This window comes from Pyrus communis, chromosome 3 (genome assembly GCF_041283825.1).
Source record: "Pyrus communis isolate YQ-2024b chromosome 3, ASM4128382v1, whole genome shotgun sequence".
NCBI lineage: Eukaryota > Viridiplantae > Streptophyta > Magnoliopsida > Rosales > Rosaceae > Pyrus > Pyrus communis.
In genome coordinates, this window is record NC_142567.1 from 3,406,847 (window position 1) to 3,424,959 (window position 18,113).

Consider the following 18,113-nt stretch of genomic DNA (forward strand, 5'->3'; position numbering starts at 1 on the left):
TGGTTGTTTGCTTCTAGTCTGGTATTGGAATCTGGCCGGAAGCTTTCATAGGTTTCATTTGCTCTTATGTAATTGACAAAAATTTGCAATCAGTGTCACAACACGTTTCATCAGAAAAACTTTGTGCATGGCAGATGTGTATCGATATTGTCAAAAAAGAATGTACAACATGTCAGTGCGTTTTGTTGGCAGTAAAAAGGTATCGATAACATGTTCCAGAGTCATTACTTTGGTTAAAAAGAAATTTACAATGCCTTTTCTGACCTTCTTGGTGGAAGTATGGAATGTCTCGTTCTGGATTCTGAATAATGAAGTGGTCATGATACGTTGTTGTACTTTGGCCATGATGTGGCTTTTAGAAGGTTTCACATCGGGAATTAGACTCATAGCTAATTAGAGCTTTTATTTTTTATTTTCAATACAAGCAATATTGATAGAGGGGGATTCGAATTTAAAATCTTGAGTGTGAAAGTAAATGTCTTAACCGCTTAAATTTTCTATTATTTGGAAATGGGATGAGCAACAAAAATTCATGATAAGAAGGTGACATCATTTCATTGTATAAATGTTAAGATCAAAATTCGACCGTTTAATTATTCATATGAATAAAAGGAATTGACGATTCATTATAATGATGCTACTTGTTACTGTAATCATTGATTTGTTAAGACACAATATGGATTAATAAGCTGCCCCCAAATTCAACAATTTTTTCTAGACACAATATTTAAATGATGATAAAGAATGTCAATGATTCTCATATAGTATTATGCAGTGAAATGATATCACATTAATAGAAAATAAAAACTTTCCTCCGCCGCGGAAATGAGAGAAAGTATTGTCCTAATAGGATACAATGGGCCAAGAAGTAGAATGAGGATCCTCTCCGGATCCTCATAGTGAGGATCCCGAAGATCATCTAATCACATCCGTTTATCGTACATCGTGCGGTCAGAAATCATTGTAAATTTTTTTATTTGAAATTGACTATAAATAGTACCTGATGAAATTTGGTTGCACGATGTATGATGAAATGACATGATTAGAGTATCCGAAGAGGATGCTCATTCCAAGAAGCAAACATAAAAGGAAGTAAAACAGGTTCCAACATCCATATCCGATCAAGCAAAGCTCTAAGTTCCAGTTCCATGGTAATTGCAATTATTTTGGTTTGAACTATACGATTGTTTGTTTTTTTTTTTTTTTTGGACATAGAACTATGATTGTTATAACAAATTTTTCTTGCTAAACTAACGGCTAGATAGTAGATACTTGAACAAGAAACCCTACGGAGGATTCAAATAAAGTGGCCCACCGCCCACGGGGGTCTACATCTCACCAAATTCCAAATTAATGAGTGTAGCAGTCTCTGATGCTTTTTTGTTCAGCAGTTCATACTTTAATGTCAACTATTAACGTTTCTTTTATATCAAGATAAGGGACAGGTACACTATTACGTGAATTCATTTCATGCTAAAAAAATGAAAACATGTAAAATTTTATCTACATATCTTTATTTCAATGGCACAAGACGCCATCGATTTGATAGTTTCAATCAGGAACGTTTCAAAGAATAAAATTGTAGAGAATCTCATTCCAAGTATCTGGGACTCCACAAAGACACCAATGACTACAGTCCATTCCGGCGCGGCCTCCCAACCCATAAATTGAAGGATGTCCATCTTTACGTAGGAGTGAGAGGTTTGTTATATCTAGCAATGTCACTGGCTTTTTTATTGTGATCAACACATTCTTCAGGACACTCAGAGCTGGTGGCAAACCTCCTGGATAGGTCGACCCAAGTAAAGGCTCCTTTTGTCCTACACAACTTCTTGCCATTCACTGCCACTAAAAGCAAAATGGGTATATTATCAATGAGAGTTCAGGGGGGAAATTGGCCAAACTTCATAATTATCAATTGGCCAAAATGGGTATATTATCAATGGTCGTGAGTGGATGTCACTGGAACAAACTTCATAAACAATTCTCCACAACAACTTAATAAAAAATTATAATGACAATTGTTTTCACGTATATTTGGATGATTATTAGTCGTTGATATACCATGTATTAAATTTTACTTTTGTATATATTCTTGATTGACATCCACTCACGACCACGTCTAATAAAAAAAATTAAAACTAATGTGTATGTCACCAAAACGTTGAATTTTAATTGACATAACTTTTAATTACACTTCAATTTGTTCTAACTTCTACGTACACTCTTCTTTAATGAGAATATAGTGGAGAAATTGCACTATGAAGGGCGTTGTGAGTATAAGATAGATTTCTTAAAGTGCTAATAACAATTCCGTTTTAATTTAAAATTTAACGATTATTATCTTAGATTAGTTATAGGGGATGGATTTGTGACACTATTTTTTTTATGCAACTTTTGACGCAGGGCTTAGTAGGGCCCACTTTCTAATGTGTTTTAACGATTTCAACTGTTACATTTTAGATCTTCCCTCATAGATCATGTCTATCAAAAATCGCCCAAATATAAAATCATATGACCATTGGATCTAGGGTTTCTTTGTAGAACCGTATTCGTCTATTTTCTTACTACAAATGAATATCTTAATGATTTTGAATTTGTCTAATTTTTTGGAAGATGATCTATAAATGATATTCTAAAAGATAAACGGTTCGGATCATTAAAACATATCACGAAATGCACCACAAAAACATATGTGAAAAATTATGTAAAAAAATAATGTCACAGAACTGCCCCTTAGTTATATTAGATAAGGAACGTACTTGTAATGAGAAGGAGATATTCCCTGGAAGAAAACCCTGGACTTTGAAGGATCAATGTTTGAATCAACCCATCCAACCCAAGTAATAAGTGCCCTCTCAAAAGCAAGCATGCGGTCAATGTCTTTGCTTATCTGGCCTCCTACTTCAACATAATCCTATCTGCAAAATTAATAATTAATTAATTTGGTTTTTTTCCTTTTAACCCCAGTTAAAATTAAATAAAAAGATCCACTTAGTACTAAAGTCTAGTGAAATTCTTCTTTACTTATAAGTGAGAGGTCTTAAGTTCGATTCTTGTCACGAATTTGAATCATATTATTGTTAGCCCATTGTGAGGTTGAGCTCACCATTTTTCCTTTAATGCATATAATATCGATTGTTAAAAAAAAAAAAAAAAATAATTCAAAAGAAAATTAAATTTTATAGTAAATATAGTTGTAGGATTTACGGTTGAGAGGGTCCTCTCCGATTCCACCAATGCCAAAGTGTTGAAGATGAGCATGTCAATATCCTTCCATAACTTGCCTCCCACTATTGAATCAAGCTTCAAGACCCTCCCAATCTTTTCTTTTACAATATCTACTAGATACACATTGCGGTCTAGCATCACTCTAACTTCATAATCCTGCAGTAATTTGATTGTATTTTTCACCATGCCATTTACCGCAAGAAAAATAAAAATCAGAGAGAGGACCACATGCTTCTTGTTTGGTAGAGCCGGGACAAAGGTCTATGTCAAATATTGTCCAAGCAGGGAATTGAAAGGTGAAATTTGTCATGGACCAATAGTTCGAAAAGAAAACGGACCAATAGGGATGGACCTTAACCAAGTCTAAAATGTTGTATATGTTGGATGCATTGCATTCACCGATACCAAATTGATGTGATTTCATTTGATGAATTAAGTTGGTAATTTTTTGAAAAGTTCATTATTATTAAAAGGAGGGGGAGGATTCGAAACCAAGCCTAAGATATTGAACCATATGGAAATTAAGTTGTTAATTAGATATAAAGTGCTAATACAATTTTAATTATGCTAATTAGATACAAAACTACATTGTTGCCGAACTCTTTAAATAGAGTTGGAACATACCAATTATATGTGGAACTCAAATAGCATTACTCATACACATTTTTCTATCATTGTTTTCTTATGTTACGTTGCCAAATTGTCAATTTCGATTACACTTTTGAACAACTTACTAATTAATGATTTGGATTCAAAGTCTTGCAACAAAATATGTATACCATTTGGCAACAGATTTATTCACCTAGCAAAGATGAAATAATAACAAAAACAAAGTGTAAGTTTAACGTACCGTAAATTCGAAGATAGATACATCATCTACTCTTGTCACATTATACTTCGCAGTTGGCATAGCCGAATGAAGCATGCATATTAGGGACTGCCATTGATTTCGGCTTAATGAATCTCCAACAAACATGATGCTTTTCCCTCTAAATCTTTTGAAGAAGTCAAGCCTGTTAAATCTACAAAATAAAAGTTATCAATATTTTAGTGTTTTCTTATCAGACAATTTACCATGTTATTATATTGCTAAACTATAAGATTAAAACGATTAGTTAGAACTTATGTCTGGCTTTGGTTAACAATTTAGGTACACAATCTCCTTATACATGGCAAGAAAATTTACAGACGGATTCATCAATGGTGGACAATCCACGATTCCACTTGTATATGTGTACTTGAGAGAAAGTTAAACGATAATCATTATTCATAATTCATATAATAAGCATGTTAATCCTTTCCAAATTTTAGAAAAAAACATTAAGAGTTTGGATTTCTATTTACTACGACTCAACCCAAATCCCCGCTAATTTGTATAATATATTATTGTTATTGCAAAAAATATAAGCTTTGGTAGAATCAGGCTAGGTTTTTCCGAGTATGTGATCTAATATCTTAATGAATAGCATGTTGAGTTATACCCATGCGTTCTAAGTTCGAAACTCAATTCCTTATTTCTTAAATTATTGTAATAATTACGAATAACTTTTCCTAAGCTTTTTCTGAACCTAATCATATGATAATTTTCTTTTATGTCAAACACGAAGAATTCACATGACAAATATGGCACCACCGAAGCCCGTGAGCTATATTACACGACTTTAAAAAATAATTTGATGAATTTCATTAATAATTGTCACATGAGTAGAGGCCATATCACATGAGTGTGGGACCAGAAAGAATCCAATTCCGTCACCACTGTGCCATCGCAATGTCAACGCGATCACAGTTCACACAACCCAAGGATGCAGTTTTCACCTATGAAAGGCTGCCATCACCGACATTTTCCATGCGGCCAAACATTATATTTCTTACGAAAATCATTGGGAGAGTGTCGCTTTATATATTCAGAGGGGCCCCTCTGCAAGAATTTTTGTGTTTTCAAACATAACATTGATCTACTCAGTTCACAGGATATCTCCCCACGAATTATATAAAATTTGTTCATCTGTTTGAGATGTAAAAAGGATCACAGTCAAGATCTAAATTTACTTTTTATATTTCGAAAAATATTATCAAAATAAGTCATTTTCTTAGAATTGATTTGGAATGTGGAATTTCAAATGTAAACAGTGTAATTCATGTCTCCAAAATAAACAGAAGAATGACAAATTAGTTAATCTTTATAAATTCATATAGTTATATAAATCCATAAAAACAAATTAGTCTAAACTTGTGTAACCCGCATTATTTACAATAATGTTCAAATAGTTTTTAGTTTTAGTCCTATAAAATCGGAAGTCTTTATACTGATGCATCGGAAACACGAGGAAAGAAGATTGAGACTACTAATAACTAAAAACTACTCTTTAGTTACATTAATCGGGAATTAGACTCATGGCTAATTAGAGCTTTTATTTTTTATTTTCAATACAATCAATATTGATAGAGGGGGATTCGAATTTAGAATCTTGAGTGTGAAAGTAAATGTCTTAACCACTTAAATTACAAATTTTTTGCAGAGTTATTTTGTTTTTAAATTTTCTATTATTTGGAATTGGGATGAGCGACAAAAATTCACGATAAGAAGCTAACATCATTTCACTGTATAAATGTTAAGATCAAAATTTGACCGTTTAATTATTCGTATGAATCAAAGGAATTGACGATTCATCATAATGATGCTACTTGTTACTGTAATAATTGATTTGTTAAGACACAATATGGATTAATAAGCTGCCCCCAAATTCAACAATTTTTTCTAGAGATGATATTTAAATGATGATAAAGAGAGTCAATGATTCTCATATTGTATTATGCAGTGAAATGATATCACATTAATAGAAAATAAAAACTTTCCTCCACCGCGAAAATGAGAGAAAGTATTGTCCTAATAGGATACAATGGGCCAAGAAGTAGAATGAGGATCCTCTCCGGATCCTCTTTGTGAGGATCCCGGTGATCCTCCAATCACATCCTTTCATCGTATATTGTGTAGTCAGAAGCCATTGTAAATTTTTTTATTTGAAATTGAGTATAAACAATACCTGACCAAAATTGGCCGCACGATGTACGATGAAAAAACGTGATTAGAGGATCCCCATGATCCTCGCAAAGAGGATCCTCATTCCAAGCGGTAAACATAAAAGGAAGTAAAACAGGTTCCAACATCCACATCCGATCAAGCAAAGCTCTCAGTTCCGGTTCCATGGTAATTGCAATTATTTTGGTTTGAACCATATGATTGTTTTTTTTTTTTTTTTTTTTTTTGGACATAGAACCATATGATTGTTATAACAAATTTTTCTTGCTAAACTAACGGCCAGATACTCGAACAAGAAACCCTATGGAGGATTCAAATAAAGTGGCCCTCCGCCCACGGGGGTCTATATATCACCAAATTCCAAATTAATGAGTGTAGCAGCCTCTGATGCTTTCTTGTTCAGCAGTTCATACTTCAATGTCAACTATTGCCTTTTTTTTTTTATATCGAGACAAGGAACAGGTACATTGTTACGTGAATTCGTTTCATGCTAAAAAAGATAAGAATATGTAAAATTTCATCTACATGTCCTTATTTCAATGGCACAAGACGCCATTGTTTTGATATTTTGAATCATGAATGTTTCAAAGAATTAAATTGTAGAGAATCTCATTCCAAGTATCTGGGACTCCACAAAGACACCAATGACTGCAGTCCATTCCGGTGCGGCCTCCCAACCCATAAATTGAAGGATGTCCATCTTTACGCAGGAGTGAGAGATTTGTTATATCTAGCAATGTCACTGGCTTTTTGATTGTGCTCAACACATTCTTCAGCACACTCAGGGCTGGTGGCAAACCTCCTGGATAGGTCGACCCAAGCAAAGGCTCCTTTTGCCCTACACAACTTCTTGCCCTTGGTTCTTGCCATTCACTGCCACTAAAATCAAAATTAAGAAAAGAAAGTTACAGACTTATGATTGATGTCACTGGAACAAATTCATAAACAGTTCTCCACAACAACTTAATGAAAAATTATAATGACAATTGTTTTCAAGTATATTTGGACGATTATTAGTCGTTGATATACCATGTATTAAATTTTACTTTTGTATATATTCTTGATTGACATCCACTCACGACGACATCTAATAAAAAAAAATTAAAGCTAATGTGTGTCACCAAAACGTTGAATTTTGATTCACAGAACTTTTAATTACACTTCAATAAATCTTTCTAACTTCTACGTACACTCTTCTTTAATGAAAATATAATGGAGAAATTGCACTATGAAGGGCATTGTGAGTATAAGATAGATTTCTTAGAGTGCTAATAATAATTTCGTTTTAATTTAAAATTTAACGATTATTATCTTAGATTAGTTATAGGGGATGGATTTGTGACACTATTTTTTTTATACAACTTTTGAAGCGCGTCTTACTGGGGCCCACTTTCTAATGTGTTTTAACAATTCCAACTGTCTGTATTTTAGATCTTCCCTCATAGATCATGTCTACTAAAAATCACCCGAGTGTGAAATCATATGACCATTGGATCTAGGATTTCTTTGTAGAACCGTATTCGTCCATTTTCTTACTACAAATGAATATCTTAATGATTTTGGATTTGTCTAATTTTTTGGAAGATGATCTATGAATAATATTCTAAAAGATAAATGGTTCGGATCGTTAAAATATATTACGAAATGGCCCCACAAAAACATGTGTGAAAAATTATGTAAAAAAATAGTGTCACAAATCCGCCCCTTAGTTATATTAGATAAGGAACGTACTTGTAATGAGAAGGAGATATTCCTTGGAAGAAAACCCTAGACTTTGCAGGATCAATGTTTGAATCAACCCATCCAGCCCAAGTCATAAGTGCCTTCTCAAAAGCAAGCATGCGGTCAATATCTTTGCTGATCTGGCCTCCTACTTCAACATAATCCCATCTGCAAAATTAATAACTAATTAATTTGGTTTTTGCCTTTTAACCACAGTTAAAATTAAATAAAAAGAGCCACTTAGTACTACGGTCTAGTAGTATTATTCTTTATTTGTAAGCGAGAGATCTTAAGTTAAATTCTCGCCAAATTAAAAACGAATTTGAACCATATTATTGCTAGACCATTGTGAAGTTAAGCTCACCATCTTTCCTTTAGTGTAGATAATATCGATTGCTAAATAAATAAATCAAAAGAAAATTAAATATTATAGTAAATATAGTTGTAGGATTTACGGTTGAGAAGGTCCTCTCCGATTCCACCAATGCCAAGTGTTGAAGATGAGCATGTCAATATCCTTCCATAACTTGCCTCCCACTATTGAATCAAGCTTCAAGACCCTCCCAATCTTTTCTTTTACAGTATCTACTAGATACACATTGCGGTCTAGCATCACTCTAACTTCATAATCCTGCAGTAATTTGATTGTATTTTTCACCATGCCATTTACCGCAAGAAAAATAAAAATCAGAGAGAGGACCACATGCTTCTTGTTTCGTAGAGTCGGGACAAAGGTTTATGTCAAATATTGTCCAAGCAGGGAATTGAAAGGTGAAATTTGTCATGGACCAATAGTTCGAAAAAGAAAATCGATCAATAGGGATGGACCTCAACCAAGTCTAAACTATTGTATATGATGGATGCATTGCATTCACCTATACCAAATTGATGTGACTTCATTTGATGAATCAAGTTGGTAGTTTTTTGAAAAGTTCATTATTATTAAAAGGAGTGGGAGGATTTGAAACTATTACAATAATTTAAGATTGGGGAGGGGAGGGGTGGGGGAGGGAGGGAGGGAGTTTTGAATCCGAGACGCATGTATGAAAACTCAACACCCTAAGATATTGAACCATATGCAAATTAAGTTGGTAATTAGATATAAAGTGCTAATACAATTTTCATTGTGCTATTTAGATACAAAACTACATTGTTGCCGAACTCTTTAAATAGAGTTGGAACATGCCAATTATAGTGGAACTCAAATAACATTACTCATACACATTTTTCTATCATTGATCTTCTTATGTTATATTGCCAAATTGTCACTTTCGACTGCACTTTTGAACAACTTACTAATTAATGGTTTGGATTCAATGTCTTGCAACAAAATATGTATACCATTTGGCAACATATTTATTCACCTAGCAAAGATGAAATAATAACAAAAACAAAGTGCAAGTTTAACATACCGTAAATTCGAAGATAGATACATCGTCTACTCTTGTCACATTATACTTAGCTGTTGGCACAACTGAGTGAAGCATGCATGTTAGGGATTGCCATTGATTTCGGCTTAATGAATCTCCAACGAACATGATGCTTTTCCCTCTAAATCTTTTGAAGAAGTCAAGCCCGTTAAATCTACAAAATAAAAGTTATCAATATTTTAGTGTTTTCTTATCAGACAATTTACCATGTTATATTGCTAAACTATAAGATTAAAACGATTACTTAGAACTTATTTCTGGCTTTGGTTAACAATTTAGGTACACAATCTCCTTATACATGGCAAGAAAATTTACATCCGGATTCATCAATGGTGGACAATCCACGATTCCACTTGTATATGTGTACTTGAGAGAAAGTTAAACGATAATCAGTATTCATAATCCATATAATAAGCATGTTAATCCTTTCCAAATTTAGAAAAACATTAAGAGTTTGGATTTCTATTTACTATGACTCAACCAAATCTGGATTTCTATTTACTATGACTCAACCAAATCTGGATTTCTATTTACTATGACTCAACCAAATCCCCGCCAATTTGTATTATTCATTATTGTTATTGCAAAAAATATAAGCTTTGGTAAAATTAGGCTAGGTTTTTCCGAGTATGTGATCTAATATCTTAATGAATAGCGTGTTGAGTTCCACCTATACGTTCTGAGTTCGAAACTCGATTCCTCCTCTCTTAAATTATTGTAATAATTTCGAATACCTTTTCCTAAGTTTTTTCTGAACCTAATCATATGATAATTTTCTTTTATGTCAAACACGAAGAACTCACATGACAAATATGGCACCACCGAAGCCCGTGAGCTATATTACACGACTTTAAAAAATAGTTTGATGAATTTCATTAATAATTGTCACATGAGTAGAGGCCATATCACATAAGTGTGGGACTAGAAAGAATCCAATTCCGTCGCCACTGTGCCATTGTATTATCAAGACGATCGCAGTTCACACAAACCTGCAAGGATGCAATTGTCACCTATGAAAGGCTGCCATCACCGACATTTTCCATGCGGCCAAACATTATATTTCTTACGAAAATCATTGGGAGAGGTTGCTTTATATATTCAGAGGGGCCCCTCTGCAAGAATTTTTGTGTTTTTAAACATAACATTGATCTACTCAGTTCACAGGATGTCTCCCCCACGAATTATATAAAATTTGTTCATGTGTTTGAGATGTAAAAAGGATCACAGTCAAGATCTAAATTTACCTTTTATATTTCGAAAAATATTATCAAAACAAGTCATTTTCTTAGAATTGATTTGGAATGTGGAATTTCAAATGTAAACATTGTAATTCATGTCTCCAAAATAAACAGAAGAATGACAAATTAGTTAATCTTTATAAATTCATATAGTTATATAAATCCATAAAAACAAATTAGTCTAAACTTGTGTAACCCACATTATTTACAATAATGTTCAAATAGTTTTTAGTTTTTGTCCTATAAAATCCGAAATCTTTATACTGATGCATCGGAAACACGAGGAAAGAAGATTGAGACTACTAAGAACTAAAAACTACTAAACCCTGTTTAGTCTAAGAAACCTCGGAACTAGGCAAATAAAACACTAAAACATCTATTAAATTCTAGCAATGTTGAGAGAACTCTTTGGTTTTTTTTTCTTTTTCAATTTTTTGATTGATGAAAAAAAAAAAACTACCTTCCACTCAATGATACAAATATTTAAAGACACTAGGAGCAACTGTTACAAGAACTCAACAGCCCTCACTTACTAACAACATTAAAACATAACCCTTACAACTTCAAATACATGAAACGTATGAAATCTAAGAACCTAAGCTTCTTTTTCTATACTAAATTAAAGCATGACCCATCTAACTTCCTTATGCATGTAACATGGCCTATCCAACGATGCATGTAAGTGCCATCGTATATATGGCATCATATACTAATTAATGAAAAATTTACCCCCAGTTTTTGGTCCACCAGAAACTATAGCTACAGCGGCAAAGAGTACAACTACTGGTCCCGATCTCATGACTGCACTTAGGCAGGAGATATATAGGATGAGCCAAGCCAACAACTAGGAAAATAATAAGCAATAATATTTGCGCTAATAATCGCAACAAAAGAAAGGCATAAATAATAATAAGTAGAAGAAGAGAAGCCAGAGAGAGAGAGAGAGAGAGAGCTTGGTGTGCACCTTGCTAAATCACAGTCATGTGGTTGCCATCTGTATTTGGTGTAAATCTGATCGGGACGGCCATTCTTTTGGCAGGTAAACTCATGCTCAATGAAGGGGCATGAGGAAGGATTGTAGAGCGGGTAGGATTGGTCCAAAATCCATCTCCCTTTGAAGAAATCACATGACAATGACGACGATGACGATGGCACACCAATTCTTTCACCATTTACTAATACTACTACTTGGTAATCAGAAACAACAAGAAGAAGGAAGAAAACAGCTATACTACTCATACAAAAACTACTATTAACCCAGACATCCATGAGCAATTTTCTAGAGAGAGAGATCGGTGTTTAAAAGAAATGGTAATGGGACTACAAACTGTTATCTCTATTTTCTCTTTATCTCTTACAGCTCCTATATTTATAAGTCTTGTCTGTATATACGTGAGAGAGAGAGGATGGAAAGTTGGCAATTTGTGTATCTTTGAGGCAATGGTTTACGTTGCCCTTTTCTCTTCACGCAGATCTCTTTTGGGTCGAATAAATAAAAAAGGAATTAAATGACAGCTTTAAATAAAAATTTTAAAAAAGAAAAAGATACGTAGAAAATATAATCATTTATTTTATTTTTTGGGTTAAACAAAGGGGCTAATAGCCCGACAAATGAGAAATTACAAAATTATGTTGTGAGATTGAGAGACTTTAGAAATATCAAACAATAATAACTGCTGCAAGAAGAAGAAGTAGATCGGATCCAAAGGATAAGGGAGGCTTAGATCGGCCAACTCATCAATCACAAAATTTATCTCGCAATAAATATACCAAATATTACATTCCTAGTTACGCAGTGACATCCCATGACAAGCTTATCAATTCACCAATAGGAAAATTATCAGTGGCACAGTAGAAGTGTTCCCTATTTTATCAAGAAAAATTTTGCATTACCTTATAATTAACAATTATTTTATATAGAAAAATCGTCCGTAATAAGATTATACCCGATTTAAGTTCCTAACTCTCAACCAAATAATAAATACTAATTAAAACCCTAAGTTAGGAATTTCGGATTTGTAATTTCATGATCATTTTGAATAGCAATGCGAACTTTCATGTTTCTTCATTTTTTTTTCCTTTCCATAAATTCACATATACATGAGCATTAGTTACGGATTAATGTTCGTTATAAGAATTTGCCATTGTAATTGTATTAACTAATTTATTCACAGAAATTAGCACATCATGTTTCATATGAGAAATGCTAAGAGAACTCTCTAAAAGTAGGACTCTTCATGAATTCTCTATCATCTTACAGTTTAACGTCAATATCCCCGGAAAGATATGTGGCCATGTAACATGGATTAAGTTGAACATAATTGACTAGGCGATAAAGTCGTGGAAACACTTGTTTCTTCCTTATTTTGGACCTTAGCTCCATGAAATAATATACTAACTACTACTGAAACATGGAAGAATTGAAATCTTAGCTTAAAGTGCTAACATTATAAAACATTGTGCAAAAATATGAGATGGTAGAGAGTTTTACTTTTGAGAGGATCTCCTTATCATTTCTCTATTTTAGTTTTTTTTAAAACAAGCGATATTATCTACACTAAAGGGGTGAGAGATTGGACTAATCCTCACAATGGATTAGGAATAATGTGGTTCAAATTCGCCTTTAACCAAAGTTGAATCTAAAACCTCTTACTTAAAAATAAAGAGAAATACCACTAAATCATGGTATTATGTGACCATTTCTCTATATTAGTTGATAACTAAACATTGAACTAAGTAGTCGGTGACTTTAGTATTATTATTGTTTCTTTATTGCTTTTCTTGCTTCTGTCATAGTGGTTTCTGATGAGCAATTGGCTAATCTTTATACCTTGTATACTTGTATGATTTATCACGATAGAGTTTAGAAAAGACTTTGGGGTCTTTTTTCTTGAATGTTCCATTAATTGCCATCTCAAAGGGTCCAGTATATCAAGATCAATAAAAATTGAAACCCTCACGCAACTGAGTCACAAGCTGTAGGGGTTAAATTGTCAAACCGGACGGCTCACCTAACCGTCTTACTCTTTTTTTTTTTTTTTTTTTTTTTTTTTTGGAACTTTAGTGAAAATAATTTGGATTAAATTTATTTTAATAAAAAATCATGCTATAACTTTATTTAATGAAAAAGGCTTAAATTTTAATGAAAAACCTTTAAACTTTAATAAAAAGGACAAAAGAACTTAAATTTTAATGAAAAATACATAATTTTTAATATTAAAAAAAACAAAAAAAAAAAAAAATTGATGAGCAGGATCCACTCGTTCTCACTTATATTGTTTATGAAACTTACTATATTGTTTATGAAACTTACTATATTGTTTATGAAACTTAACGATACTACACTGTTTATGAAACTTAACGGTACTAAACTGTTTATGAAACTTAATGGTACTACACTGTTTATGAAATTTAACGGTACTACATTGTTATGAAACTTAACGCGCGTTGGGCACACATGTGTTATATTTTATGTTTTTTTTTTTTTTTTTCCTTTTGTCTTTATCATTAACTAAAGTTATTAGATGATTTTTGGTTAAAATGTAAAGTTTTGAAATTGTGACATCCCGTCCCGAGATTATAAAAACGTATGTGTGAATTTACCTTTTTACCCCTAGTTCGTTACATTTACGTTTAGTGTGGTTTTGTGTGGTGTGGCATGTGTTGGACCACACACACACACTTACACACACTGTCTCTATCTCTCCCGTGTTTCCCTCTCCCTCTGTCTCTTCCCTGTCTCTCTCTCTCCCGTGCTCCTATTTCTTCTTCTTCCTTCTGTAAACGTACAGACAACACACCACTCACCCAAACCTTAGTGGATCGAGGAAACCAAGGGCATTTTTGGACTCGTGAAGCTCGTACGAGTGCAACCATACCATTTTCAGGTGAGAAATCCTTCGTTTTCACGTCGATTCGAGGTAGTCCGATTTAGGTACTATTCATGCAAACTTAATCTAGCATGTTTTTGGGATTTTGAAGCTTGTAGATGTCTTAGTGAGGTCCCAAGGAGCCTCGGAGTGCTTCGTTGGACAAGTTTGGACGTCGGGATAGCTTAGTTCAAAGTTTGGCCGGAGCTTTCGAGGCTTTTTCCGGCGAATCCACGGCGAGTTAGGGGTCGAGGCAGGTATGGATGTGTTCCTCTCGTCAATACCTTCATTTTGATATAAAGTACGTCGAAAATGGTTAAGAAATGAAGAAGTTATGACACTTTGAAATTTACCCAGAAATTCCGGCAAAACACCCACCTCCAGCGAAACCAGTCCGGCGACGCGAGGAAGAAGACGCGCGCGTGAGCAGCGAGTATACAGGGCGCGTGAGAGCTCCAAATTGAGTTCTAAAAATTTTCACGTGTTCGTGACGTCGTGTAGATCACCGAAGTATATTCACACACCCAAATTGAGCAATGTATGAGAAAGTTATTGACGAATGTTTGTGTATGTGCGTTTAATTGATGATTTTATAATTATTCTTTTATAGGTGAAACTTGTACGAACGACGAATGTAACCAAACTAGGCGTGAGGGTTACGAACCGGCTACTTATCAGTGAGTGGGCAGTTATTTTTCAGTATATATATATACGTATGCTTGACGTATTTCCCAGAAAACGTATTTTAAAAGAAATACGAATTAAATATCCTGTCATATATGCATCATATTCTAATATGTGCATTACCATAATTATGCATACTGTTGCATGGTGCTGAGGAGGCCCAGGTAAGCTACCTTTGAAATACAATTGATATACGTACGAAATACAGTTGAGATACGTATGAAATGTGATTGAGATATGTTTGAGATACAATGGTGATACGATTGAGTTATGATTGAGGTATAATTGTGATATGATTGAGATAGTTAGAGAGCTCATAACCTGCACCCCCGGTGTTAGTGCTCCCGCCCTGAGCAGGGCACAGTCCTTCACGTGATGTTCACCTCCCGCACCACATGCTCAGCTTGGATCCAAGCTAGGTGCACAGGCCTGTCGTACAGACCACTATAGGTGGTTCCGACTCATAGGTGACCCGCGATTATTCGCCCAGTCTTCACGTGATCGTAGCACTTATTTACACCCAGTCCTGTCGTACAGACCACTTTAGGTGGTTCCGACTCGTGGGCAGGTTCAGTTATTGAGTATGAGATTTGAGCTCTATATGCAGCCGTACAGGTCACGTTAGGTGACTCCGGCTGCCAGATTACATGATGTTGATACGATTATACCTGAGCACTTGCATATTATTATAATGAGTTGATTATGAGCTATATATGCAGTCGATGACTGAGTTGATTATGATGAGTTAATTATGAGTTATATATGCAACCGAGGGCTGAGTTGATTAGAATGAAAGAGTATGAGCTATGTTTCTAGCCGAATGTTGAATTGATTATATGTTATTCCATCATATTCACATAGAGATGATAAGCATTCTGTTATGATACTTGGCATGACATACATTCATATTGTCTAGCATAATTTGAGATATATTACGTATATGAGTATATACTTTATTTCTGGGAAAGTATACAGGTTTTACGGCGAGGGGTTAGAATGTGTTTTACTAAATGGTTTTCAAAGAGCTTTGTTTTGCTGACCCACTCAACTTTGTTTTGCGCCCCTCCAGGTTTAAGATATCAGAGCTTGGTGGCTACGAGGAATCCAACGGTGTTCTGACAGAATAGACAAAAATTAGGACTCACCTTTGGGTGTTTCATCTTAGAAATTGTATCTTTAAAGCTTTCGTACTGTGTAAATGGTTACGTCACTCTCACGTGACGGCCAGCATGCCCTCCTTCAGGATGGGGTGTGTCAGAAATCCTTTTCATTTTTGTTTTTTTTAAGAATATGAAGGTGAGATTTTCGCATCGGTAAAAAGGAAAACTTTACAAAGACTTATAAGAGCATTTTCAAAAGAGATGTTATTTCTTAAATGAAATGTCACACAATCAAATTTGAAGGTAGGAAGAAGATTCAACTGATATGAGAAAAAGTGATATCAATTATTTTTTTTGTAATTTTTGTGTTGTGTCATGTGTGGATCCTTTAATGCACTAATTATAAATTATAAATTATTATTTTAATTAATTTTTGTTTTTTTTACAAAAAATGGATCCCACAAATATTATTATGAAAAATTAGATTGACTGGAGGAAGAGAAAATCTGACGACAAAGCTATCAAATTAACATTTGACATTTCATATCCTAAAAAGTTGGGATACTCTTCCTATTGGGAATTAATATTATAGTGGAACTATAACTTCCTTTAATGTAATAAAACGGGTGGCCCACAATTAAAACCAAACAGCAATACGTGCTATGATGAGGGGTTTGAAAATGTAAATATGTGAAAGAAAAAACCTTGGAAAAAATTCTGTTTACACCAAATTTTGTCTCGTGACACACATTTTTTCACACGCCCAACTTTTTTTTCGCTTTTCTCTGGACACCCAAAACAACTTCTAATTTTCCAAAATTACCCTTTTACTTAATCAAATTGTGTTTCTGTACAACCTATTATCTAGAGGATCATAAAACATATTGCATCTGATAATCTGATTTGCTTTCACTTTTTACTCAAACAATTACGCACATTTCCAACTTTTTCTTTACCCTTTTACTTTCGGAGATTAGCAGAGGTCATGGAATCTGACCCAGCCACAACTCCAACAAGAGTAGGCTTTGAAGAATGAAAAGATGTATGTATAAAGTATAAATACTTATTTCCTATGGACGGTTGAATCCAATAATAAATAGGCACATATCGGCCTTCTTTTGGTAGTGAATTTTTAACTTTTCTAACGCCTGGAAAACTTGGGTCCAAGGTTGCAATAAAATAGATGCACTCGCAAGTTGCTTTAGAAGTTATGTTGTCATCCTCATTGAATTTGTGATCAAATTTTATGAAGTTTGGGTAAAGTAGTGTGTTAATTGACGAATCAAGTCAAAATTTATAAAAACACACGAAACACTTGCCTTTTTGTCTTCATAGTCATCGTTGATGCCGATTTCTTCTTCAGTTGTGTTTGTTCATGAACGTTGGGGAGAGAGGGAGAGAGAGAGAGAGAGAGAGAGAGAGAAAGGGGGGGGGGGGGTAATTAAAGGTGTGAGAATGCGTACTTGATGAACATGTTTTATTGTATCGAAACTTTAGTGGAAATTCAAATTGGGTGTACAAGAAATTAAGATTTTATTAAAGAGTCTAGTATAAGTCCTTTATAGTAAATATACATATGGATACAAGTGTTATTGAGTATTGTTATTCCCGCGTCAGTGTTATATATATCTTCCTACTCACTTTTTAATGAAATTTTTAATTACAAATTTGTCCATTTGCTGGTAGATTATCATACAACAATGGACAATCATTCATTTGCTGGTAGATTATCATCAAAAAAGACTTCGTTGTTGGGAAACTAATATTTCAAATTTTAATGAATAATAGTGGGTGGA

At 33.9% G+C, this 18,113-nt stretch overlaps 1 protein-coding gene and 1 pseudogene across 2 annotated transcripts; both read right to left on the minus strand.

The window, feature by feature from the left end:
• Window positions 1-1,566: 1,566 nt before the first annotated feature.
• On the minus strand, window positions 1,567-4,287 carry LOC137714153 (protein trichome birefringence-like 41; annotated as a pseudogene). The gene is made up of 4 exons (XR_015960278.1): window positions 4,082-4,287; window positions 3,211-3,387; window positions 2,763-2,921; window positions 1,567-1,848 (listed from the first exon to the last, which is right to left on the minus strand). The product of XR_015960278.1 is annotated as a protein trichome birefringence-like 41 (transcript).
• Window positions 4,288-6,684: 2,397 nt separating this feature from the next.
• Window positions 6,685-12,109, minus strand: LOC137715009 (protein trichome birefringence-like 41). The gene is made up of 5 exons (XM_068454208.2): window positions 11,629-12,109; window positions 9,409-9,580; window positions 8,452-8,627; window positions 8,006-8,164; window positions 6,685-7,153 (listed from the first exon to the last, which is right to left on the minus strand). Exons 1-5 carry the CDS (start codon window positions 11,931-11,933, stop codon window positions 6,859-6,861), a joined length of 1,107 nt encoding a protein of 368 aa, XP_068310309.2. The 5' UTR covers window positions 11,934-12,109; the 3' UTR covers window positions 6,685-6,858.
• Window positions 12,110-18,113: the final 6,004 nt, after the last annotated feature.

Bases quoted from the DNA above. Each gene is read 5' to 3' on its own strand.
- LOC137715009 (XM_068454208.2), bottom strand. From the start codon at position 11,933: ATGGATGTCTGGGTTAATAGTAGTTTTTGTATGAGTAGTATAGCTGTT. The intron at 9,581-11,628 runs GTGCACACCAAG...TTTATTTTGTAG, and splicing joins CATGACTGTGATTTAGCAAG to ATTTAACGGGCTTGACTTCT. The intron at 8,628-9,408 runs GTATGTTAAACT...AAATTACTGCAG, and splicing joins TATCTATCTTCGAATTTACG to GATTATGAAGTTAGAGTGAT.